A 26898-nucleotide genomic window follows, 5' to 3' on the forward strand; every position below is an offset into this window, starting at 1 on the left:
TTTCTGCTAGAAAGTCTACACGTTTGACTCGACACCTCCCACTCGATCTTCCCATGGAACCACTGTGAAGATCGCCAACTTTAAAAAGGCAAACTTTGTTGCTCCAGTTCAGCTCTCATCTTCCGGAGATGTTGTCCTGTTCTTCAGCGGGTAGTAAGACAACCAACCGCCTGACGTCTCTGTGAAGGATGGTAGCCTGGATCTTCCCGTTCTGCTTGCTCACGGTCGGATGACTTGCTCTTGCTTCCCTTGTTGGTCTCGTCACAGGAACATTGTAGCTTGGGAAGATTCTGACGTTGACGTCCCTCACGATGCCTTTACTGTCTGGATTCGTACTGATGACCCTTCCAAGCTTGAACTGCCCTCTTAGCGCATTTTGGTCACTTAGCCAGACAACGTCCCCAACAGCAACATTTCTTTCTGTAGTATGCCACTTGCTCCGCACGAATAAGTTGGGACCAGCAAGTTGGCTCCAATGCTTCCAGAACTTGGTCACCTCTGACTGCATTGCTCTTAGTCTCTTGTAGGGGTAGCTAGCAAAGTCAAATGTTTGGACATCCCCAGTTTGAGATGCCCGCCCAAGAAGGAGCGTGTTGGGTGTGATGTACTGGATACAGTCTTCCCGGCTCTGTACTCTGGCGTCAATTGGGCGCTCATTTGCCAGGTTGGCTGCGATGTGAAGAGTTGTCTGGAACTCACTGTATGTGAGCTCCGACTCCTTTCCAAGAATCTGGAGTGCTCTCTTTACGATGCGTACAGCAGCTTCTGCAGCACCATTTCTGTGTGGAGAATCGGCTGGGTGGATTTTCCACATCCACTCAGTCCCGTTTTTTGCTGCGTTCTCCTGCAAGGCTGGTTTGTTCAAGCCATCCAGAAATCTGTAAAGCTCCTCCAAGACTTGTTTAGCTCCAATGAAATTGGTGCCTGGATCTGTCCAGATCTTCCTTGGATGCCCCCTGATCGCCGTGAACCTTTGGTAGGCCATCAGGAACCCTTCTGTTGATAGTGTGTTTACCAACTCTGTGTGGATAGCTCTACTGGCCATGCAGCAGAAGACCACACCCCAGACCTTTAGTCTCACTCTCTTCTTCACGTCATCTTTGACTTGGTACGGTCCGAAGAGGTCTATGGTCGTGAACTTGAATGGCGCAGCAGGTTCTGTTCGTTCCGGCGGCAAGTCACCCATTACTTGTTGACATTTCCTTGCCTTTGCCTTTTTGCAGATTATGCAGCCATCAACAACCTTTTGGGCAATCCTTCGGCCTCGTATGACCCATGCCCTCCCTCTCATCTTGAGCAGGGTTCCAGCCACTCCATCATGACTCTCTTGGTGGGCCTCCCGAGCAAGCAGTGTGGACACCCATGTGTTATAGGGTAAGATAGGGACTCCTACTTGATCTTCTTTGAAGATTTGCACTCGGCCACCGCAAACTAAAAGCCCGGAGTGTTCCTCTTTATAGACTACTAGTCTGTCTGTCGTGGTGCTTGGGAAGGTTGTGCCTTCTTGCGCCGCAAGAAAGATGTCTCTCAGGGCATCTTCTCGTTCCTTTACCGAGACAACTCCTCTCGAAGAAACTGCCTCCCACTTTGAGCTCTTTGCGGCTTTATTTCGTCCAATGAACTTTTTTGCTGCTCTCCAGATCCATGCAATTGTTTTGACCAGTTTAGTCAAGCTACTGAACTGCTTGGCATCCACAAGGCCTAGGATGGCTGATCCTGCAGGTGGTCTTCTTCGTTCAGTTACTGCTTGGTGTTGGTCTGACTCAGCTTCCTTTGCCTTGGCTCTCGTCACAGCAGCAAATGCCTTCTTTTGCAACTTGTTGACGCTTTCTCTGGCAGCGCTCGCTAGTTCTTTGGCCGATTTGATTGGCCACTCACTGACTGGTAACTTCAGAAACTCTGGCCCATTTTGCCACTCTGAGTCCTCATCCAAGTCTTGAGGGCTGGCCCCTCTGGTTATTATGTCAGCGATGTTTTGATGCCCAGGGATCCACCACCAGTCTTGAATCCCTGTCCCGTCCTGAATTTCCCCAATCCTATTCGCAAAGAAAGTCTGATAGCCGTAGCTTTCTCGTTGTACTGCACCAAGAACTGTTTGGCTATCGAGGAGATGGTACCACTTTCCAATCTGGATTCGGCTGTGCAGCTCAAAGTACTTCTTCAGCCGCGAGGCAAACACTGCTCCACAAATCTCTGCTTTCACAGCATCACCTTTACAGTCCAAGGGAGTTAATTTTGCTTTGGACTCCACCAGCGTAACCATTGGGCCTTGGTTCGAGTTCCATCTTAGATACATCACTGCTCCATACGTATGCTCGCTTCCATCTGAGAATGTGATTGCCCAGGGTTTATCAACATAGCATGGAGGCGTTAGTGCTCTGGTGAACATGACTTTGCCAAGTTGAATGTATTCTTCGAAGAGCCTAATCGCGTCTTCCCTGAGGTCCTCTGAGAGTGCTATGTCCCATGTGTCTTTGATTGGACATTTTCCATTCTTCGCCTCTTGGAACGCCCTTCGCACAAGTATAGCTCCTTTTTGCTTAGCAGGAGTTACCAGGCCGACTGGGTCATACAGACCTGAAACTTGGCTGAGCAGTTCTCTCCGCGTAAGGGGACTTGGCATCTGATCTCTGACCTGTCCTTGGTGAAGGTCGTGGCCGCTTCTCATCTTTTTCTTTCTCTTCGAGAAATTGATTGCGGTCATGACATGGAGCTTGTCCTCTTCTACCATGTAGCCCAGGCCGAGCGCCTTATTGTCATCATCACTCCTTTGGTTTGGCAGGACCAACGTCTTCGTCTTGGCCTTCTCCGGCTCATCCTTCCAACCAGTCCTCCCACTTTGCCCAGAAAAGACCCAAGGCTTGAGCTTGAACCCTCCAGCTAGCAGGATATGCTTCACATTTGCTGTGATGGTTTTAAGCTTGTCAAGGTCATTGTGGGATGTGAGAATGTCATCGACGTAGCTGTCCTCCTCGAGCACCTGCCGCTCCACGTTGAGGTGGATGAAAGGTGCGAGGTTTGCAGTCTCACGCATTGCCAGCTGTGCGATGCACCCCGCTGGCTTGTCTCCAATGTTTACTCTTGTGATTGCATATTCCGCCAGCTCTTCATCTTCTGAGTCTCGCCAGAGGAATCTATGCAGGTGTACTTCTCGATCCTCCAACCAAACAGAGTTGTACATCTTCTTTATATCACCCAGGGCAGCATGTACTCCACACCTGAATCTGAGCAGGACAGCGCGAATCTGGTTGAGGACGTCTGGACCTTTCATCAGTAGGTCATTCAGGCTCACACCTCTGCACTTCTGGCTGCTGTTCCACACAAGTCTCACTGGGGTCGTGACAGAGTGTGGGTTAGGAGCAATAAGGTGACTCACATACCATACTGGTCCTTTCCAGTTGTTTATTGCCTCCTTAGACAATTTGATTGCCGCCCCTCGCTCAACCATGTCATGAACTTGAGCCGTATAGGCAACCTTCCATTCCGGTTCCTTGGCTAGCTGCTTTTCTGTTCTCAGAAATGTAGCCTCGACTGTCCTTTTGTTGTCAGGCAGAGAGGCTGGATCCTCTAACCAAGGATACCTGGAGTGCCAATGTGGTTCTTCGCTGTGGCTATCGCCTTTGACATAGGTTAGGCCTTCCTTCATTATTTCGACCTCCCTCTCCTCAGCAAGAGTCATCTCTTTGCCGCCTGGCTGGCATTTCCCGCAGCGGCAACCCCCGCATCTCGGCTCACATGCTGCACCAATACTATCCCATTTCCACCATTCAAGGAAATCTTTCTTGGTGGTTGACGTACTTGACTCCTGAAACTTGGCGCTAGCCTCTTTGTTTCGTAGAGGGGTCTCAGGGATCCTGCCAGTGAGTTCCTCATACTTCACAGCTGCTGCTCTCATTGACCTCGCGAAATGAGTCTTGGACATGTGGGCTGATACAGTGAGCCCCTCAAAGAGGTCAGGATGCGTTCCGCCAACCGTCTTTCCAAGAGGTCCGTCCCACAGTACGAGGTCTCCAACAGCTTTGACTCTTTGAGGAGCCAATTGTCCTTCTCTGTGGCTTATGAGCAAATGTACCTCTTTGGGTCTCACAAGTTCATCCAGTGGAATCCCTGGGAAAAACTTGTGCAGCTGTTCTGGTGTCACATTTTTGTGGACATTTGCTATGCTGTCTAGTCCATAACAAAGCAATTGATGGGGTTTGAGAGTGCCCTTGGGAGTCTTCACTCGGATCCTTAGAAGGTAACGCTTCGTCTCCACACGAACTGTCATCCCTCCAACTCCATGGACGACAAGTGTAATTTCCTCACTCCTGAGGTTCAGTTCGCTTGCCGTCTTGTGGGTTATATAATTTGTGTCCGAAGCCAAATCAATTAATGTCCCGATCTTTTGTCCAGCATTTGCTGTGACCTCGAGGAGCATCATAAGCACTGGTAGCTCTTGCAGTCCACTTTCCACAAGAAGGCTTGGTGTATCCTTCCTAGTACTGAAAGCTCTTGACGCAGTGTTGGAGAACACATCCCGACATTGCTTTGCCAATTCTGGGGAAAGCTTGTTGAAGAACTCCTCTTGCTCTTTTGTATGTTTCCTCCTGGTTTTTTCCCTCTCCGGGCCGAATCTGTGCTCGTTCTCTCCGATGCTTTTTCTCGCTGCAGCATTTGGGCACAGATAGAAATGATGCCCAGGAGCTTGCTCCTCTCTGCAGACTTGATTTTTACATAGAAAGTCAGTTTTGCAGCATGAAGCGTCCTCATGTACTTCAAGGCACCTCCTGCATGCTCCCAACTTTCTCACTGCAGCCTTCTTCTCCGTTAGCTTTAGCGCACGAAACTGGTTGCAAAAGTAGAGTTTTTTCTTGTGCTTTCCGTCACCACAGACTACACACCCAAAATGGTCATCTTCTGATTTGGTAGACTTGGTTCTGGCATATCTTGGCTCGGTTCTGGTCTCTTTCCTACTTGGCTCCTCCTCTCTTAGCTGCTCGAGCTGCTCATATATGCTCTCTTGCCCTTTGAGGAATGCCAAGAGACTGTCAAAACGATTCTCTGCTGCCACTGCGTTTCTCCTGTCAGCGACATAGACAAGCCATTCCTTCTTCAGAATTTCTGGAAGTTTACTTTCTATTGATTTCGTCACCAGCGGATTTTTGATCGCACCTGTGTCCCCAAGGTCGCTCAAATCTTGAAGTGCCTTCTCCACAGCTTGGATTAATTCCACAATTTTCCGTGGCTGATGACTTCTGGCAGCTGGCATTCTCTGCAACTCCTCCACTATGTCAATAGCAATAGCAATTTTATTGCCATAGCGGTTCTCTAGGACACGGAAAATGTCACCTGCCGTGTTATAGCTGGTCAGGCGAAGGTCTCTTGCGATTTTATCATCAAGACTGTCCAGTAGTTGAAACTTTCTCACTTCTCTTGAACCGGTCGGCTCACCTTGCTTCTGGAGCGCTTCCCAGTCCTTTTTCCACCTGTGGAAGTCACGTTTATTCCCAGTGAACTTTGGCAGGGCTATAGGTTTCAGTCTGATGGTGGCCGGCGTGGGCCCAAGTGGTCTTTCCCCCTCCTCCTCTTTCCTATCCTGTATGTAGTCAGCCTTCCTGGAAATCAGCTTGGGAAGGAGGAGCTCCAGCCTCTTCACGCGGCTCTGAAAGTCCTTTTGCACACTTGGTGGGATCCATCGTTTCCACCGACTGTACACCTCCTTTGCAGTCCTTACCAGTCGTTGCAGGTGGTCGAGCATGAAGTCGTATGCCTCCTGGCTACCATCGGGCCGCGCATCAGCAGCACGGTCACCCACTTCCTCTGCTGCCTGCAATGATGTTGACAATTCAACATCCCCGAAGTTATCCCAAAGTGCCTCCTGAATCAGACTTTTGACCTCCTTTAGCTTCCCATCACACTCGTTGCAAGTCTTTGCTATGTCGGCTTGCTGCTGTTTAGTTAACACAGCATCTTCACCAGCCTCCAGCTCCGACTCCAGTTCCGCGATGGATGCAGTCTCCACATCTTCATTTGCGCCCATGACTTTCTCAGCCTCTTTTATGACATTATTGAAACTGTCTCTGAGCTCCTTTTCAGACATGTCTTTGTAGGTCCTGGTAATGCTGTTGACCAGACGTGTAAATAATCTTTTCGCTGTAGTTCGCTCGACCTTGAGTTGCTCAACTGATTTCTCCATAGCTTGATCCATCATACTTGAATCCGCTCCGTCGTTGACTCCAGTTGAGAAGGTAAGTACTACTTCAATGCTTTATCGTTCCACTTGATTGTCTTCTTTTGCCAGGATTCCAGTTTATTTCTTCTGCTGTTCCAGCTCAAAGCTCCCAGATTTCCTTTTCCTGGTTTTCCAGACTTTCCTGTTTTTGGTCCGCGGTTTTTCACTGTCAAGTTATGGCTTTGGACCTATCCGCCTCCCCACTTGATAGGGATTGGTGCATCTACCCGGATTTAAACGGGTTTCACTCAGAATGACGACAAACTTCTTCCTTTTTTCTTTCTCCTTTTATTCTAGAATCAAGCCACTGCAGTCATTTTCATTCGCGCCATACAGCAACGAAAGAGGTGAAAAACCTTTGGAGGGAAAACAGAAAACCCCCATTTCAAATATGCCAGCAAAGAAATCTTTCCAATTTGCACCCGTGCACAAAACCTACCTTCACCACCTACAGATCCCCAGCTGTGCTTCCACCAACATGTACATTGCAAACAATATAACGAGACACCAGACAATCAACCTAAGACAAACTCCCCATTTAACCCCAACGATATCTGTCCCAACCAATTCACCCCTGCACAAGTGAGTGAGCGCGCTGCGGAGCCCCATGACGTCGCTGACGCTCCCACACTGGCGGTGAAAGTGAAAGTCAGTCAGTCAGCGTTCAGAATTTGCCTCTTACCGGCTGCCTCTCCGGACTTGTCGATGCCCCGTTATTGCCGCAGATCATCTGCTTTGTACTCTCTCTTTTTTTTTGCTTGCGGCGTTTGCTCCTCCCCTCTTAAGTGCGCCCCGTGGTTATTTCCGGTTCCGTTTTCAATTACTTTGCTTACGACCCACCTGTCCGTTCCTATTTTATGTTTTACTTTCTATTTATCTTATTTCTGCTAGAAAGTCTACACGTTTGACTCGACAGATATTGATTCAATTGAAGGAGGATTGTATGTAGCCTAACTTAAAAAATTACATCAGGACCCACTTTTGTTTTGTTTTGTAATCATATTTATACAGGATATAAATTCCTTTTCAAGGTGTTCAAAGTTGTGTACCGTCTATTAGAAGATTAAAATAATGTACTAACTAGAGAAATGTAAAAATATGTAACTCCATGTATGAGGATGAGAGGTTTGTTTCACTGCGCACAGCGCCATCTGCCGTCAGAATAAACGAATACATTATTCTACTTTGCAATGAAATCTCTTTAATAGATAACACGTTGTGCATTAGCCCGCTTCAATTATGTTACAATTAACACGGGTAAGTATATTTAAAAAAGGTAAAAAAATAATGTAAAAACAACAACAAACAAACCAATCACATCCCCAGGTTATCCGGTTCCCAAAACAAGCGCACCACATCCGGTCCGGCTCTTAAATCCGTCCGTCACCGACGCGTCTCGTGTAAAGTCTCGTTTGAATGTTGCGTGTACGCCTGATAGCACTTAATTTAACAAAAATCGCACCTCAAGTTGACTTTGGCAAACCAGCTCGTGTTTTACGACCCTTAAGTTCACAAGCTACCTCCTGCTGTTCTCTCTCTGTGGACGCGACTCGTACAGCACCGCGACACATGTCCAGTCACCCGAAGAGACTCTGCACTGAAAACATGAGCGCGATAAAGATCGGAACGCACAACGGAACCTTTCACTGCGATGAGGTTCTGGCCTGCTTCTTCCTCCGGCAGCTACCTGAGTACAAGGTAGGTGGAGTATGCGGCGAAGGTGGATCTTAGAGGGATGGCGAGGTGCCTGTATTGTTCCTATACCTGCTGCCGTTACGGACTGAGTCGATACTACTTAAGTTTAAAGCATGTTGATGCTCGTTAAAGCTGTTTATTCAGTCTGCATTGATATTGAGTTTGGGAAGTTTTTGTTTTGAATGTTTCTGTCATAGATTCCGTGTAATTGTCTAACTCTCCATGTGGGGGCGCTGCTGTACAAATAAATGGAGCTTACAGAAAGATGATATATATATATATATATATATATATATATATATATATATATATATATATATATATAATTCTAATATCATCACAGTTTACATGTTATGAGAAAGTCACAGCAAAAGGATGGTCAAATAAATTAGGCAAAGTAGGCAACACCCTGAAGCCACTATACACGTTTCCACATTTACAGTTAAGTAATTAACCAATTAATAAAACGTCCCAGTATTTATCAATGGCACAATACCTGTCCCAACAAACCATGTTGCAGCGCCGCCACTGAACTTAAAAACACACAAGGAATGAATAAAATAAAAACAAATACAATCCTCTGTCACAGAATATATAATATAACAATATTGAGATGTACAGTATGTTGTTGCTTCAATACATTTTTTGACTGAGTTGAGAAAAGAGTTGAGAAATTGCGTACATGACAAGGTAATTCATCCCTTTGGTGTAAAAATCATATGAAAATGCATTATTGTCATAAAGCAGTGTGGCTCAGTGATTTGCAACATAGACAACATTTACCGAGATATGTAGGGATGACAAACACAGTAAAAACGGTGTGTCAATACCTCTGACTATTCCCTAGGTCTTCATGTTCATTCTTGATCAGGTGAGAAGCAGACATTGTGTTTATGTATCCAAAAAAAAGTATTTATTTACATATTGTATTTGAATGTTTTTAAGAATAACTTTGCTAAAGCAACGTGCCTGATAATTCCAGCTTTTTATAGTCATTATTGTGCACATAACACTGAATAGAAACAATAACATTTTTTTCTATTTAAATCTGTACACATTTTGGTGCAGAGCTTCCAATTTCTTTCATCGTTAACTGGTGGTTTCTCATATTTTTATTGAACTGTTGCTCAAAGGGATCTTTGTCTCTTTTTTCTGTCTAGTTGAACCATCGTACAGCGTTTGGTTCTCCATGTTCAAAACATAAATTGTCACGTGCTCTCCATACTAAATAACGCCTATTTGTAAAAGAGGACTTTCTTAAATCTAAAAGTATTAAAGAGCATTTCAAAATATAGAGTAGTACTCTCAGCCATCTGACTGTATCAAATTAAGCTTTTGTGGCAGTCGAATCCAAACTTTTGACGAAGCGTATACTGAATGTGGGCAAACATTAAGAATGGTGCCTGGCCCTTTCCAGCTCAACCTGCCACAGGCCTGCCTCCAGTGGGTCCTATTAGGGTCACACATTTGTATATAGCTTAAGGAATTCATTTAAATATATTTGGCTCATGGATTAAAAGGAAAGAAAAACCTCAATGACACATGACTAAATTAAATCCAGATGGCACTTTTTTTGTGGAAATTGACCAGATGCTTGATAATAGATGATGGCAGGTCTAAAAGCCGTTCTATTTATTGCACAGGATGCCGAGATCATTCGGACCAGGGACCCGACAAAGCTGGCAGAGTGTGACATCGTTGTAGACGTTGGAGGAGAGTTTGACCCAAAGAAGCATCGCTACGACCACCACCAGAGGTACAACTTTAGTAGTAAACTGCTGCTGAGTTCAATATTGAGTTCAATACGTTTTTTATTTTAACGTAGATGTTCATCACCTATCCTGGTGATCACCTTCTGGGTAATTTTAATGTGGAGAATCATGATTATTTCTTTTTAAAGTAAAATTTGTACTAACTTAATACTTTTTAGAAATTAATTACTAAGTTTCTCAAAGAGTAACTTTAAGAAATGTTTATTGTCTTTTAAATAGCAGAAAAAGAGGCTCTGGACCAATATTTAACTATCAGATTTTTTTTAACCGCCTCAAAGAAGAATCCAGAATCAGGCTCTATTTCGTATTGTTTTCACAGGCTGGAAAAATGTAGTCGTAAATGTGAGGTCTGTGTTCAAGAGGTATTGATACGCACATTAGTCTTCATAGACCAAGCTTCATACAGGATGTTCTCATCCTAATTGCCCCCGTTGTGGCTTCCTGAACTCGAGTGGGAAATCAAACTGTATTTCAAACAAATTTTTTTGGTTGTCCAGAAAACAAAGTGTGTCGAATCATACACCCGTTACAGTATCTGGACTCCAAAGAGGAGAGAGTATGTTTCTCCGTGACTTCTGTGCCGACATCCTTGAAGCACCCTAATCGCATGGATCACAAAGCTCTATGCTCTCTGCTAAATTTCCTGCCAAAGTTCCTGATTGCATTCACTCGAAGTCTCATCACATTGAGTAATCAGCCTATTCCAGTTGTCTTGTCAGCTTAATGTCCTGATGATAAGCAGATATAGCTTTTATGACGATGGTGATGCAGATATGCCAGGGCTCTCTTCCTGGCAGGTGGTTAGTGATAATTAACGCTCTTGCATTTGAACGCCCCCCTGCTGTTGGTTCACGAGGCACAGAGGTTTCCGCAACACTGTCAGGGGCCGCAGGAGAATGTGGCTGTCACTCACACGCGCTTACGGGGGGGGCAAGACGGCTGTGATGGCGGATGTAAGTGGGTTAGGGTGCTGGAGGAGGTTGCAGAGGGAGATGACGAGAACAATTAAGACTTCTCATTTCAATTTAAAAACAGTGACAGTGCACAGATGAAGTTGACAGCGATACATCGTTACATTTAGCTGACAATTTAGCCAAAAACAACTTACAATAAGTGCATTAAACCACGAGTACAAACTCAGAACAACAATAATTAAGAAAGTACAATTTAACTAAAGTGTAAAAAAAAAAAAAAATCTGCATTACTATTACTTGGCCGGACAAAACTATTTCCTAGAGTCTTGTTGTCACCTTGAGCTGGCTGCCACCAGACAGAACCAGGTCAACAGTTTTAAGACAAAAAGAACAATTGTTATTTTTTTGCAATTCTGTGAGAAACTACTGCAGATATTGAACGTTTTTATCATTGACGTTTTAAGATTTATTTAGCAGGAAAGAAAATGTGTGTAAGAGTTGAAGGCATGAGACACTTACTAAAGGTTAATAAAGCACAACAGATTAGATCTGGCAGGGATTACGTTTGTGGTTGCTCACGCTAGAAAGGCACTCACTCGGCAAAGAAATATCGTTTTGCACCAGTGGGCGTACTTTTGAATTTTGCTGTAGCTCCATCAGGAGAGAAATGTAATAGATTCACTGTTTTTATGCTGCTTTGTGTTTTTCCGTTTGTTTTAGTGGCTTCCACAAAGAAGGATTCATGGACACTGCAAACTTCCCCTTCCCCCGAATTCATCAAAAATCTAGTCTTTCAACTAGTTTGTCTATTTCTGTCGGTGATCAACACATACTCTACGTCTCATTTGCGACAATAATTAACATCCTGTATGTAGTACGACTCAACATGTCTACACAGTAAAAATAAATGCAGGCATTCTCTTAAAGATCTGATTCAAAATGTTTAATGCCATCCCTGATCTTGCAGCACTGTGTTACAAATTTGAATACATAGTTCTCAAATCTTACTAAAATCGTTGTCCCAGAAAGGAAGGGGTTAAACCGGCAGTGGGCCTGAGATCAGTACATTTTTAGAAGCACTCTTCTAAAGTGGTGACTAAATCACTTTAGACACTTTAGACATACCCCGACATCTCCCTTTCAAAATACAACATGAGTAATCAGATTGACATTTCTCAATGGTTTTTAGCAATGTAGTATATTTTTTTAGTCTGAATGATTTCTTTCACACAGGGGAAAACATTTAGTTGGTGATGAGTGATTGGCAGGATGCAGTACAAGAGTTCAAGAAACCTTTGCTTGTTTACAACAAGAGGGAAACCCCCAGTAGTCCGAGAAGCATAGATGGTGGTTAAAACAATTTTTTTTTTGAAAAGTCAACTTTTAAAGGTTATAAAAGCCAGCGCTGGGCTTTAATACAGCATCTGTCCTTTCTGCGAGCCAGACTTCCCATCATTTTGGGAAGCCCATCACTCGGAGCCCAGCACTGGGCTCCGAGTGATGGGACATTACTGGGCAGTGATATTCTTTTCATAAAGTGCTTTGAGTTTCTTGCCTCGCTGTTTCTCTTGTGACGCTCTTGAGTAGGGGATAGATATCTGAAGCATTACTTTGCCGACAGTATATAATTTGCAATGAAGCCCTTCTATCTAATGACATAGTGATTAGCATAAAGAAGAGGCACAGCTGGTGCGATATGGGAAACATAGTCAAATATATGTTAAGCATTGTTTCGATAATGCTAAGTATTTCTTCATTCTTGCCAAACTATTTCCAACTCTTTGTTGTGTTCTCTTGACTCGCTTACCTTGTTTTAGTTCTATGTCGTAAATGCTGGTTAGCCAGCTTGACTTCACACCACCAGTTTGATGACTTCTGTGTGGGAAGCTGGTTATATTTTTCAACCATTTCCATTTCACCATGTAATTTTCCTCTCGCTCATTTGCTCTCATCTCCTGATAATCAGCATAGAAATGCCTCAGCTTGGCCAATTAGTCCTTTAATGGCCGTGATTACCCCCCTGGTTCCCTAGCATGTCACTCATTCATTTGACGGTCTGTTCTGCTGTGCTGCAGCCCAATCATCCTAATTAAGCATGAATTAAATGACCAGCAGTGGCTGGGTGCTGGAGCCCACCCATCTCAGCACATGGCTGAAGAGAGACATCCGGTGGCGTCTATTCATGTGCGTTCTAGCTTACAAACATGTCTGAGCATGTGTTCTCCTACTCCGGTCAATGCAATGTGTTTTATCGAAGATGCCTGTAATAGGAAAACATTTGAATAATCTGTTAATAAGCAGAATGCTAACGTTTAATCTCCCAAACCTTGTATATAGTGTTGAGTTTAATCTGCTGATGGACATTGCAGTGTTTTTTATTTTCGCGTTAATATAAGCTTTACATTTCTTTACATGTTCGAGACATGGCAGCAATAGAAGAGGCTATGCCACCTGTCGGTAAACAAGTTGCTCACTTCAGCTCATACTTTGACTGTATTACATTTTTTTACATAAGCAAAGCAACAGTAATGTATCTTCATTAATGATTTTGTAATGCAGGCAATAGGTTTTTGGTTATTTCCATAATCGATTAATCGTTGGGTCAATCACAGTCTTCCTAAAGCTCAGGCTGATGTTTTCAAATGGCTTGATTAGTCGGACCAAGAGTCCATAGCCAAATATTTAGTTTACATGATATAAAACAGGTCATTTTAAATACCGAATGATTAATGCATCAATTGAAAATGTTTATAATAATAATAAATAATTGTTATTCCAGCCCTTATTTAGCAGTTAATTCTGATTAACGACTTCTATATTGACCAATTCCATACAGCGTGGGCTGAAACGTAGGACTGGCATCTGTTTCAAAACATTGTACATACTAAACGAGCTGTAGACCTTTTTCACGCACTGTGAATAGAATATTGTTTTATATATATTTATAATATTGTTTTTTCTATGTCTGATGCTGTCCGCTGGCTAACACGATGTCTTCCCTCTCTTCAGGACCTTTGCAGAGAGCTTCCACAGTCTGTGTCCAGAGAAGCCGTGGGTGACCAAGCTCAGCTCTGCAGGCCTGGTCTACCTACACTTTGGTCGTCAGCTGCTGGTCCAGCTGACTCAGCTGAAGGAGGGCGACAGGCTGCTGGAGGGGCTCTTTGACAAGGTGAGAGGAGGAAGACGGTGGGTTCATAGCAGACAGTGAATCAGAAACAAACACTCCTTGGAAACAGAAGTTTTCCCCTCGACTTCTGGATATCAAAAGCCTCGGCTCATGAATTGAACCAACACAACTGATTTATTTGATAAGTTGGAAGACAAAGAAAAGACAAGTTTATTAGGAAGTGAAGAGGAAAGCTGGCTCATATAAATCACAATGGGCACTTATCCCTCTGCATTTTGTCCATTTTGGTTATTTTAAAAACGGAAATCATGAAGAATACTCTATTCTGATTGGTACGCTTCGGTTATAGCAGACTGCTCATATAAATAACAGACCGTTATTATGGATGCAGTTCGGTTCGCTATACACAGTAATTGGACAATTGTTTTTTTGTAGAAACAATAAAATTATTTAAAAATCAACAAAATTATTTATAGATTGATATTTTATGTCAAAGTGTTGATTTATTGAATAAGAAACCATGTAATAAGCGGGCTAATGTACAGCGAACGGGTCATCACTGTCCAATGTACATCACGGTACATTATCCCTTACTTAGTTTGTGACATTTTTCCTTCATCAGACAGTTAGCAGAGAGGGATTATGAATAAAAAATACTGAGACGGGATGTGGCAAAGTTCACTGGACACTGCAGTTATATTTAACGTATTTTAGACAGCCAGCAGGAGGCCTTAGCACACAGAACATTTTGACGGCCAGGCTCATTAAGCCAGCCAAATTATAGTTACACCACAAATATTAGCACTTATATTAGCTCATATTAACATTGGCCTTTTGATGTGTCAGTTTGTTTTAAGCCCCAAATAATCCTTTTACTCACGGCTGGGGCTTTACTTATTTTAGGATACTGCGCGTCTCGTCCTCAGCCAGTTCAGAGAAACTGAATCTCTATTTTTGCCCTAAAAGTTAGTTCCACTTGTAAAATGTCATCTGGTTGGTGATTGACCTTCCAAAGTACCGAGTAGTTGATTTTTCAGCCTTAAATATGTCTCCACTTTTCTGCTCCTCTCCCACATTCGACAGATTTGCCATTGAATTGTAAAATAGCAGCAAATTGTCTCTTCCTTTTGCTTTAATGATCTAGCCGTGCACTTTAGCCCTCACTAACGGCCCACACACGGTGACCAAATGGATTTCAATCAGAATAATGTAATCCCTGTACATTTCTCTCTCCTAAAAGTCCCGTCTTTCTTCATTTCTCTGGCTCAAAAAAAGGATTTACTGCCAATTCTTCCTTTTCAAAATTAGCATAAACATAAAACAGCCGATTCCAATGTCATTACAGGTTCTTCACCTCTCCTTTTTACATGTCTCTTTCAATTCCTTGCAGCTGTATGAGAACTTTGTGGAGGAGGTCGATGCTGTAGACAACGGCATTTCACAGTGTGACGGAGAGGCCCGCTATTCTGTCTCCACCACGCTGAGCGCACGTGTCGGCCACCTGAACCCACGCTGGAACAGCAAGAGTCAGGACACCGAGGTGAGGCGATCGCATGCGCGTGAATGTATGCTCGCACTACCGGTCTGATGCAGCACTTTATTATGCGTCTTTTGAAAGAAAGGTCACAGACATTTAATGTGTGTGGGTCTGTATCTGTGATATCTGATTATATAAGAGGCTTTGTGTCTTGTAGTTTCAATTTAAAGACCAAATTACTTCACAAAGAGTATAACAGGAAAACAAATATTTTAAAATTACTGGGTTGGTGGTTGGGTTTAGTTGAGAGGGTTAATGTAAAGATATATAAGATTGACTATTATTACTTCGAAATGGAAATAGAAATGTGTCAAACTGCTGCAGGTTTTATGACTATTACAGCCTGTGCTCTGTGGATATTGTAAATATGTGTTTTTTAATTGCCTGGTTTTCTCCAGTATGACTCATGGGTATTACTGTGTAGGAAACAAAACTGTCAAAGTACCCCAGAAAATGTACATACTATTGCGTAAGACAAATAAGAGCAACACATCCTCACACTGTAGAGGTTAGAACTGGGTCTATTTGGCATTTTTGCTTGAAAAATTGCAATTCATTGATTTCTCAGTACATTTTTAAGTATAGCTGCTGATTATTTCTTAGTCAATTGACTAATCACTCTCTTATTGTTTCAGCCCTACAAGAAAACATGAACTCAAACAACCAAAATGTTTTTAAAACCTAAATTATATCCGCACAAACTATCAAATGCAACAGGAAGACAACCATTATGATGACTGATATATAACAGAATGAACCTAAAATGGCTTTTAGCTACATCATTTAATTATAATCACATACACATAAGAAACCTGCAGCAAAACAAAAATACAAATAGGTTAAGAGTATTGTGGTAAACAGATTGAGTGCAATTCACTGCAATCAGTGTTCAGAGGCCGTTTCTGTCTCTCGTTAGTGCATGAGGGGAATGCCTTCAGGGAAACGGCACCTGTTTTTCTGCATTATAATATCTGCAGCCTGACTTTGCATATATGTTGATACGTTTTTTTTTTTTTCAGTGTCGTGGCTGTCTCAGTGTAGTAGCGGCCCTATTATTATTCTTTTTTTTTTTGCATTTCAGTTCACACGATTATGATTCTAGACCTGGCAGAGATCGCAAAAAGGAAGAAATGTTTGACAGTTGACTTGATGGTAGACTGACCTGGTAAACTCAACAGTGGGCTGTTTGTGATTAGTAAAAAACCTAATGGTTTTATTTATCTTTGCCATTCTCCGGTGTTAAAATTCAAGGACACCACAGCTCCCACAATCGGATGCATGCAGATTAGACTGCTGCCTGTCAAACTGTGTGTGTTTCTGATGGCACGTTTTTGTGTCTGTCTTTCTTTCTCTTGCTCTCTTGAGTTTCTGCTCATGAGTGCATGAGGAAGTGAAGCTCATACGAGGGTTTGTGAAGGACATAGCGGGAAGCTGCTGAAGCAGGGCTGCAAGGATTAGTGTGGTGGTGGTTGGTTTATCTGGCATGCAGTCTCACTTAAAGTATTTTACATCAAACTGAATTGGAATTGAGAGGTGCTGTAGGCTTGAACGATCATGAACCATGAGCAGTTATTTTGATTTTTTTTTTTTTATCAAAATGACATCTTGCGTCTAGTCGGTTACCAAAAAACCCTTTCTTCATAATACGATATAACTCTCACATGCTTACAGTGTATTTGATGCATGTATGTGTCCATGTGTTTTCACCAGGAGGGTTTCAGAAAGGCTATGAAGATTGTTGGGGAGGAGTTCCTGGACCGTCTGGAGTACTACCGGTCTGCCTGGCTGCCGGCTCGTGCGGTGGTGGAGGAGGCTGTGAAGGGAAGGCATCAGGTACGAGACGGTCCAATCTAATGTGTGCATGTTTTGGTTTTATATTTAGTCTTTTGTGAACATTGTAGCTTGGGTCCTGAAAAAAAACACGTTCTGAAGCTGCCAAGATTGATTTCAACTTCACTTTTGTCAAGAAATTAAATGATTAATAGTCCATAATTCATCAGCAGCAATAGGTCTCATGCTTTCTCCTTGTATGAGTATTGTTATTTATTTTGCAGTATTGTAATGCACAATATTAATGTAATACCAAACATACCAATCACAAAATAATTATTTATCTATAGATCGTAGATGCGAGATTCCTACAAACCTCTTACTCTGAAATTATAATAATCTGACATTATATCTTATTATAGAGCCATAAAATAATCTTTAGTTTTAGGCATTGAAAATGTTTGTATTGGCTCTGAAAAAGATTATATAAAAGAACGTTCTACTGGAAAAAATATATGTAGGCATAACAAAAAGTAACTTTGAATAAAGAATGACAAACAGGATTTCTTCTCACCAGTTTGTTGAAACTTTAAAAATATAAATGTTCAATGTCTGTGTTTGCTGTTTTAGTTCAAGTTTGCACTTCGATGGGGAATTGTGTCTTCGATGCCAAACACTTCCAGTTAGAACATGTATTATACTATTAAGTGATGTTGAGTAACTTGATTTTAATGCTGTAAAGTTCAAGCAGATTATTTTCTTCTCTTCGTCCTTATTTTCTAAGAAATCCCCAACTACACAGAAAACTGCTGCTGCCTTTGTATCGTACACATTAGTAACACACCATTTATGGTTGTCTTCTCCTTTCCAGGTAGATCCCAGTGGGGAGGTGGTGTTGTTCTCCCAGGGCGGGTGTCCCTGGAAGGAGCACCTGTTTTCCCTGGAGAAGGAGCTCAAGGTGGAGACGCCCATCAAGTTTGTCCTCTACCCCGACCAGAATGGACAGTGGAGGATCCAGTGTGTCCCCGCTGGGCTCAACACCTTCCAGAACAGGTGATTATTTCATATATTCTAAATACAAGAGCGACTACTTCTAGTTTTGGTTCCATTTTATTAAAAGTTATTTAAACTCCATTTCTGGCCCACAAGGCGCAGCTTGTGATGTCATACGTGGACCATGCACCAGTTACTTTGGCAGAAATTAAAAAAAATAAATCTGAACTTGCAGGGATGTTGTGACACTGACTCACACAATGGAAGTTCCCCAAGACAGGTTTTCTCTATTTTTTTATACATTGGTGCAAAACACAGTGACAGGCACAGCTCTAGAGTCTCTCAGACGTGTTGAAACATGTTGAGCTCTGGTGATGGAGTGGAATCATGATGTATGATTTAAATTTCATGCTTGTCCGACCATTTGACAACTTCTCACGGAGGATTGACGTCTCATCATCCGGTGAGAGACAAACTCCTGCTTGGATAGAAATACTTGTTTTGTAGGATGGCGATGGTTCTTTAGTTAAAACGCAGTGGTTTTGTTCCCACATTTCTCTCTAAGGAGTTGAAGGGATGTAAGCACACTCAACACTTAGACAGAGACACCTGAGCCCTTTCTCCCACTCGGGTGTTTTTATTTTCCTAGTGTGAAGCACACCCTCTGCTCCAGATACAGCAAGCTGGCAGATATACAGTACATGCTGGTTTGGCAATTTGACAGGTGCTTTTATTTACAGCTAATTACTTAAAGGAACAGTGTGTAGCATTTAGGGAGATCTGTTGGTAGAAGTGGAATATGACATGAATAAGTGTTTTCTGAATAATCATCTGAAAATAAGAATCATTGTGTTTTCGTTACCTTAGAATGAGCCGTTTTATTTCTACACACGGAACAGATCTTCTTCACAGAGCCGGCCGCCATGTTTCTACAGTAGCCCCGAACAGACCAACCAAACACTGGTTTTAGATGGGACCATTCACCTTTCTTGTGTCAGCCACTGTAGTCCTCTTGTCTTATTATCTGATCCTCTAGAAATCTCAGTTACGTCTGAGACTGCATGGTCTGTTTTGTAAAACATGGCGGAGCAGCATTTAGTGTATACATGCATCAGATATCTGGCAAAAAACATCCTAAATATCTGAATTCAGCTTCAACTCTAACGCCATTAATTTTATCAACATGTTTAGCTATTTATTTCCAAAACCTTCTTTCATTCTCTTGTCCGCCACTCTTTTAATGATATGCTCTTGCTTTTAAACATTTAATGCATTTATGCCTTCAAGACTGTAAATTGCGTTGCATAGTGTTTGTGCCCTTGCCTTACCTTTCCTTGTGGACCAGTTAATGCTTCTGTTTTTTTGGAGCCTTCCTGCATCTTTTAGCAATAATGAGGTCCCTCAAACCCTCAAACTCCACACTTAAGCGAAAGATGCCTCACCCATGCTCATTAAATCATATTAGCATTCTTGCCTTGCCGCTCTTTACATAATGACAGTGATGACAAGACAGTCACCTTCTGTGTGAATTTGTCAGATGGTTCACACCTCTGAAGTCTGTTGTTTGTTATCACTGGAGGGGAATTGTATACCTGAGGAGCCTCTTGAGCTCCGACTCACAACGCTGCTCTAATAACGTCATCAGCATCCCCACGGGGATCTTGTAGTTGGTGTGGTGTGGTGTTTGACTGCATACAGCACACTCTATGAATGGGGCCAAGGAAACCTGCTCCCTGCTTATCCCGTATCTTATGTGGAGATACTCGTCTTTTCTAGCTGCTTAATTTACAGCGTTTAACATCTTTGCAATCCACAAAACACATTTTCAGTTTGATTTTTCTCCAGATACTGACTGGACATGACCCGTGTGCGTGAAATGCTTTGTTTTGCAATTTTGTGCAGAACATCCCTCCTGCAGCCCTGTGGCCTGCTTTTTGTCACGCTGGGTTTGGTCGAGAACTAAACCCAGCATGACAGCATGGAATAAAAAACATGCCTCAGAGCACAGGAAGGCATCAAGAAGTTCTCGCACTCTGTGCAGCTGGTGTCTTTATTCAGCCAAAGTTTGTCTGAGTGTCACTCTGTGTCACCTCTATACGACCGACATTGGACAATTTGAGTGGCAAATCCTCTCTCACATACATTTAATTACCATGACATCATGTTTTCAAATAGTAGGTAACCGGTTGTGACCAGGAAGTAATTTGCCACTAGAAACTGTGATTCTGCCTTCTCCAACTCTGGGTGAGGTTAGGTTTCTACTGTAGAAACAAATGCTGTTGCAAATTCTCTTCGGCACTTCGGTCAGCAATTGATGATAAAATTTTATATATGCATGCAAATTTGTTGTATTCAGTGCACCCTGCTGCTTTCCAATTCTGGTTTCTCCACACCATTGCAGTATGCATGAGAAGGTTTATTTATTTTTTTTATTCAGTCGTAGAAAGGAGCGTTGGTAAATGTTTCTGTATCTGGCCATATTACATGAACTGCTTCTTTATCTATGTTCTCTATTCTCCTCCACTCTTGTTCTAGAAATGTCCGTCATTTCTAGAACCTGTACCGTTTGGTACAGTTTGTTTAACCCTCATCTTGTTGTGAGATGGAGACATTTTAAACTACATTATCTCATAAGCAAGCGCAATTTTACAAACAGGATTAAGGAATATTTGACCACTAAATGTTCTAGCATTGAATGCCAATTCTTTGGTTGATGCGATTTGCTCTTTTAAGCCTGATGTTTTTCATTTGTATTTATTTTGTCGTTGTCTTTGCTCTTTTATCTTCTAAGTCTGTTATTATTGTTTTAAGCGGTGCTTGTGTGAAAAATGTAACGTCTTTGCCAGGATCCCCTTAAAAATAAGATTCAAAATCTCAATGGGATTATCCTGGGTAAACATATTGAAATTTACCTTTTATTGCCTGGATCATTGGTCGCACATTGACCTCTCAATTCACTTCTTGATGTTGTCGGCACACTTTCTGTATTCAGTATGCTCTGGGTCATTCAATGGCAGTCAGTTCTGTAGGAATTTATAAATTGGCCGTTAAACCAAATCAGAATTTATTGTCTGACATCATCACTCTTATTTGTTACTTCCCCCGGAGTGCGAATTCATGCAGCTTTCTGTGACACATTTGTTTTGTGATATTATTGAGACTTTTTTTAATTTGTTTATCCCAAGCCCCACATCTAGATGAGGGAGCAATTTACATTCACGTTGAATGCAAACGACCCCAAGCGAAAATTAATAGATGTAAATGTAATGGTTTTTTAATGAAAGACAGCTTTCTAAAAAAGTGTTTTTAAAGTTGTGAAATTTTCAATATAATTTCCTTTTCCTGGATTCAAGGCATTACCCCTCTGAATAAACACATCCATTATGAAATGTAATTGAATTAAGCTTGAAGTTTACCGAACTTCATTTAATCTAATGGAAAATGTAAGGGTTGTAGCTCTAATATGCTAATTATGATTATCCACACAGAAACTCTTATTACCATGACTTCAGTCTGCTTTGTCACATGTCATCTGTTGAATGTCTTTCTATCTCTCTTACGATGCTCTTCCTGAGGTTTTTTTTTTCATCTGAAAGTTGCTTTATTTAGTCATTATTTGAATCAAGGGTCGAAAGGTTGAAGGTGTCATGTACATATTGTAAAGCCCTCCGAGATAAATACGTGATTTGTCTCAAATTCACTTTCTAGATGTGATCTCTCAGTTTACTTCATGCTGGGTTTGAGACCTCACTATCACAGCAGATGGGCTCTAAGCCTCTGGTCCACAGTTCTTAAGGTGCCTTGTGACCTTTAACAGTATGTGCTCTTATGCGTTTATCCTTGTTCGACTCGTCTCATATATTTCTTAAAGACAAGGGGGTGGTATAGTGTTTTGAGTCGGTCCCAGTGTGACCAGTGGCTACTCTGCCTCCTCTTTTCATCTCTTTCCATGAGGTCTCCTTGCTCTTGGCTCTCCCATTAGTGTTTATGTTATGCCTCTGTCTCTCTTTTGTATACTCAGAGTATACAAAATACTCTGTTACTGTCCCATAATCACCCTCTTCCAATCTTCCTATCCGTCTTGCTTTCTTCCCATTAATCCCATTTCTCCCCCCTCATGTCGCCTTTCCCCCTATCTCGCTGCCTCACCTTTCACACCTTTCACACCTACATCCCTCACTGCTTCCCTCCGCTAGACTTTTTTTCTTCCACTCTGCTGCAGAATCTCATCAGTCGGCAGCTCTTTGAATTGAAAAGACAGGCACGTGTTTATGGTGGAGAGGCACCCCGATGATTTCATTTAATACAAACATGGGGGTTGGTGTGGAGCTACATTAGAACGATGACTTGTGAGATGGATAAAACAACATAGCTCCAGATGGCTCTTTCTCTGGGTGGCCTGCTTCCTCCCAGCGGGCATGTGCCGACTCTGCGAAAGGGGTGTTGTTATCACCTGTGTCCCTGCTACTGCACCGGGGGGGAGAAATGTCTATTTTCATCCACATCTCATTGCTAAGGAAATGTGAGCTGGGAGTGGAAGCAGTTCTTCCTCTAAGATGTACTGTATAGGATAATACTGTAGGTTGACAGCAATATTGAGCTGAGCCAGAGTGTATTACTCCATTTCTGGAAAAATCCCACTGGCTGCTGTCACACTTATCTGCTGTGCCTCTGTATTAGGGCTCCAGCTAACATTGCGTTTTCTGATTGTTTTATTATCCTTTTAATTAATTGTTTGGCCAATACAATGTCAGATAATAGTTTAAAAATGACCATCACTACTTCCTAAAGCCTGAGGTGACGTCTTCAAATGTCTGACAAATAGTCCTAAAGCTAAACATATTCCATCAACACAAAGTGAAAGAAAAGCAGAACATCTTCACAAATGAGAAGCTGGAACGAGATAAATGTTTGACATTTTGTTTGACATTTTTTCCTGGAAAAACTATTACAATTATTGATTATCAAAATAGCTATAACATGATTACATACTCTATACATTTTAGTTTTTCCTTAATCAATGGAAGGTCTTAACCCTCTTATATTTATATGAAATCACATATCAAAGGTGGGTAAAAAGCCATTGTATTTTTGGCTTGAACATTTTTTTATTGTAATGAGGAGTTGATGCAACATTATGCACGTTTATACTCTTTAGCCCAGTAGTGTATCAGTTGGTTTAATCATAGTTTTTTTTTGGCCCATGTTGAACCTGTTGAGCCCTAGAGTCCCCTGATCAGGTGACCCTTTTATATCAGGAAAATCAAGAAACAAATCATGTTTTAAATCCCCCCCAAAAAATAACATGTTAAGTATCAAATTAAACATAAAAATCAAAGATAAAATAATATATAATCCCCATGTACAACCTCTAAACACAACGTAAACAATAAATAGGATTAGGGGTTAGGGTTATGGTGTGTGCTTAAAGGGTTAAAGGAGGAAATGTGTGTAAAATCGCTTGTGTAGAGCCGGTGTTCATGAATTATGAGTCGGCAAGCTGCAGAAGGGTAGAACGCCTCTATGTCTCTGGTTATTGTCCAGGAGAGGAAGACTGTAACACCAATCAAACACACAGACTTAATATTTTATGTTTTTATGACCTCTTATCTCCAGTATGTCAAATGTAGAGTAATGTTTTTTTCTATTGAAGCACTAATTCCCAGTATCTTGTTGTGGGGAGATCTTGAGATGTTAATTTGCTAATTATGGTATTATTTTTAGACCGCTCATCTTGAGAATCACAGCTTCCGAGCCTGTCATAACAACAAGTCATCCCCCTCCTACTCGTACTCTTATTACCAGCCCTGTTGACCTTTCCTCTTCAGCTCATTTCCCAGCCATACTATGGAGCTATCGATTGGTTGTTTCATTTTACAGGGATTAGGGGTTTGCCCGGCTCTTTTCCCCAGGTTGTGCTATGACGGTCCTAATACGCACAAGATCGCACAGACTTGAGATAATGGCAAAGAGAGTAGAATTGGAGAGTGTGTGTGTGTGTGTGTGTGTGTGTGTGTGTGTGAGAGAATCATTTGACATTATGGTTCACGTGTGAAGCTCCTCGCTCTCTGACTATTTCAGTTTTAGAAGATGTTATACAGACTGGCAATACATATTCAAAGGAAAGCAGAGTGTCTGGGAAATGAACCCTTCACAATCGAGAAGAAGAGAAAACGCTTTTCAAAGCCGTGTTCGACAACCGTGTCACTTTATTTCTGAAAAGTTGGACTGTACAGTTCCATAATTAATCAAGCATGTGACAGAGCCTGGTTTTTAAGGCTCTCAAAGTCTTTTATTTTAGAAGCAGTGGATGGGTGAGAGATGAACGATGAAGTTATGAATCTGAATAGTATCACAATCATTGCTAATTATGTCAATACTTTTAAGCACCGTAGTAATAGAGATAATAACCCCCTTCGAGGCAAGAATGACACACACACACACACACACACACACACACACACACACACACACACACACACACACACACACACACACACTCACAAAAGAGAGTTGGTAATGTGTTTTAAATGGTGTGCCAAGCTGTAGACAGAGGTGGATGCCACACGCAGTGTGTGGTAAATGAGCTGCTCGACAATTTTATGAATTTTCAGCCTTCGTACATTGCATCCAGAGACATTTTTGTTGAGGCCAGCTCGTAAACCCTTGCTGAGGCAATCTTTTCGCTGTAAGATTGCCTGTTGACTCCGCTGCCATAGCATGGCTCATATGTGCCCATCTGGGATTTTCCACATTTCTGGAGAAGAATCAAGCAGATTTTGTATTGGTCTATTTTCTGGGGCAGGATGTCGTGGGGCTTTGTGTGACAGGGTCACTGACTCACTGCAGTTCACCTCAGGTCAGGAAAGCATTTACCAGTGTAATGTATTTTTGCAAAATCACTAATTGTTGCAGCTTTTATTGGTGTTTTGTTGACGTTCAACCATCCATAATAGTTTTTCTTTGGTAGTGCAGAAAGGCACAGCAGTGTGGTTTACCAAAGTGTTGACAGGAAGTGAGCAGCTCGCCACACAGTGTCCATCTGTAAGCCAACTGGTCCTTCTGTCTTCCTGGCCCAGGCTGTCCCTGCTAGAAGAGTGGCGCGGTGTTCGCGATGAAGCGCTGTCTGAGCTCAGCGGGATCAAGGGCTGCATCTTCGTCCATGCTGGAGGCTTTATTGGCGGGAACAAGAACCAGGAAGGAGCCCTGGAGATGGCCCGGAGGACCCTGCAGGCCGCCGCCCAGTCCCCTGCAAATGGAAGCAGCTGAAGATTCAGAGAGGATAGCCAACAGCACTTTTTGTTCTACGGGTCAGTCTTTAGAGAGGATGTCAAGGATTAAAATGTTTATTTGCTATCTCGTAGCTTGTTTGTCCCAGCTTTTCAGGGCTAATGTTGTTTTGTTCTTCCTTGCCAGGACCGGTATGGAAATGGAAGCCAAATAACCTTGGACCACTTCCCAAAATACCTGCAGTATATTCCAACACAGGCTCCCTATGAATCATAATATTGACTCATGTTTTTCTTTTTCCCCTGTTCTTATGAATGAGAGAATGTTTTGTTGTTTTTTTTGCAATAAAATTGGATTACACCCTGTTTTTTTGTAATCATTTAATTATTGGGTTGAATCCAGAATTAAAACGATTGTTTTTCCTGCTCTGCTCACGTTTTTCTGTCACCATCAAGGAAATGGGTTGCAGGCAGTCTGACCGACCAATGCCAACATCTTCAAAGCCGGTGAATACCACAGCCTTACCTTTCCAGGGTCGATTTATATAGAGACGCATGGACAGTGGTTCACCCTTTCATTTCCAGCATCCTGACATAAACTGTAGCACTACAAAGAGACTATTTCCGCTGACTGCCAGATCAAAGCGTTAATAATGAGCCCTGATGAATTCTGAGAAATGTAATTTCCAAACGCCACAAAGCGGTACTTCTTATGGCAGCCGGTGTCGTGACAAGGTTACCGGCAGTGGGACGAGCCGTACAGTCGATTTCCCTGTAATAAAGTTGGAGATGTGCCTTGAATTTCCTCATTAATACTCGAGATTTCTCTCCCCCCCCTTATCTCTACCTGTTGCTCGCTTATTGCATTCTCCACAAGTCTGCCCTTCTGCTGCTCTTGCCTTATGGAACATTTTGCTGTAGAATTTAATTACTGTGCATTTTATTTCCATCATTGGTGTCGTGCAAAAATGCCACCGCAGTGGAAAAAAATATTAACTTACAGTTGTTAATATTGCTCTGCATCTTTTCCTCTTTTTGTCATTCAGTTTGTTGTTCAGTGGTGCAGACTGTTAATTCTTCACTGACAAGGCCCTTACATTGTCTTTCTTTGTCACTCTTAGTTTAAACAGAAGTCTCTTATGCTGAGTGGATCACGCTCAGAAATGCAAACATTTGACATTTACCTGGATAACACAGTGCATTGACTATTTGTAATAGCTTTGGAAAGGCTGACACACACACACACAAAAACACACGCATGTTAGTGTTATTACTCAGTGTGCTATTGTCCTGGACCTGAGCCAAGGTCTCAATCCAATCTATACACATTTGTGACAGCCTTTTACAGTCACATGGTTCGTATTGTTATCTCTGCCATCTCTTTAATTTTGGTGGAAAATAGTCCTTTTACAAAGCTTGCGCCTCACTAAAAGAGAGCAAAGGTATATTCACTGCAGTAATTGTAACCACTTTGAGAGAAGCATGCAACAGAAACAGGACAAATACATAATATGTATTGATTTACATTTCCAGCCACCAAGTTACCCTTTAATGCACAATTGCAGGCTTATTTATGATGTAGTGCACGCAAGATACTCTGACTGTTTTTCATAATCCAAAGCCTCCTCAAAAGACTTGCTAGTTATAGCC

General features: G+C 42.2%; 1 protein-coding gene across 1 annotated transcript; it reads left to right on the forward strand.

Annotated features, from left to right (window-relative positions):
- Nucleotides 1-7627: 7627 nt before the first annotated feature.
- Nucleotides 7628-25614, forward strand: myg1 (myg1 exonuclease; the record flags this gene model as incomplete). Its single annotated transcript, XM_079218271.1, has 8 exons — nt 7628-7909; nt 9550-9662; nt 13602-13761; nt 15110-15259; nt 16967-17089; nt 17898-18079; nt 25099-25329; nt 25436-25614. The coding sequence occupies 7 exons, from the start codon at nt 7628-7630 to the stop codon at nt 25286-25288; spliced, it is 1200 nt and encodes a 399-aa protein (XP_079074397.1). The 3' UTR covers nt 25289-25329; nt 25436-25614.
- Between the last annotated feature and the right edge of the window lie 1284 nt (nt 25615-26898).

Source organism: Taurulus bubalis (genome assembly GCF_910589615.1).
Source record: "Taurulus bubalis genome assembly, chromosome: 5".
NCBI classification, from domain to species: Eukaryota; Metazoa; Chordata; class Actinopteri; order Perciformes; family Cottidae; genus Taurulus; species Taurulus bubalis.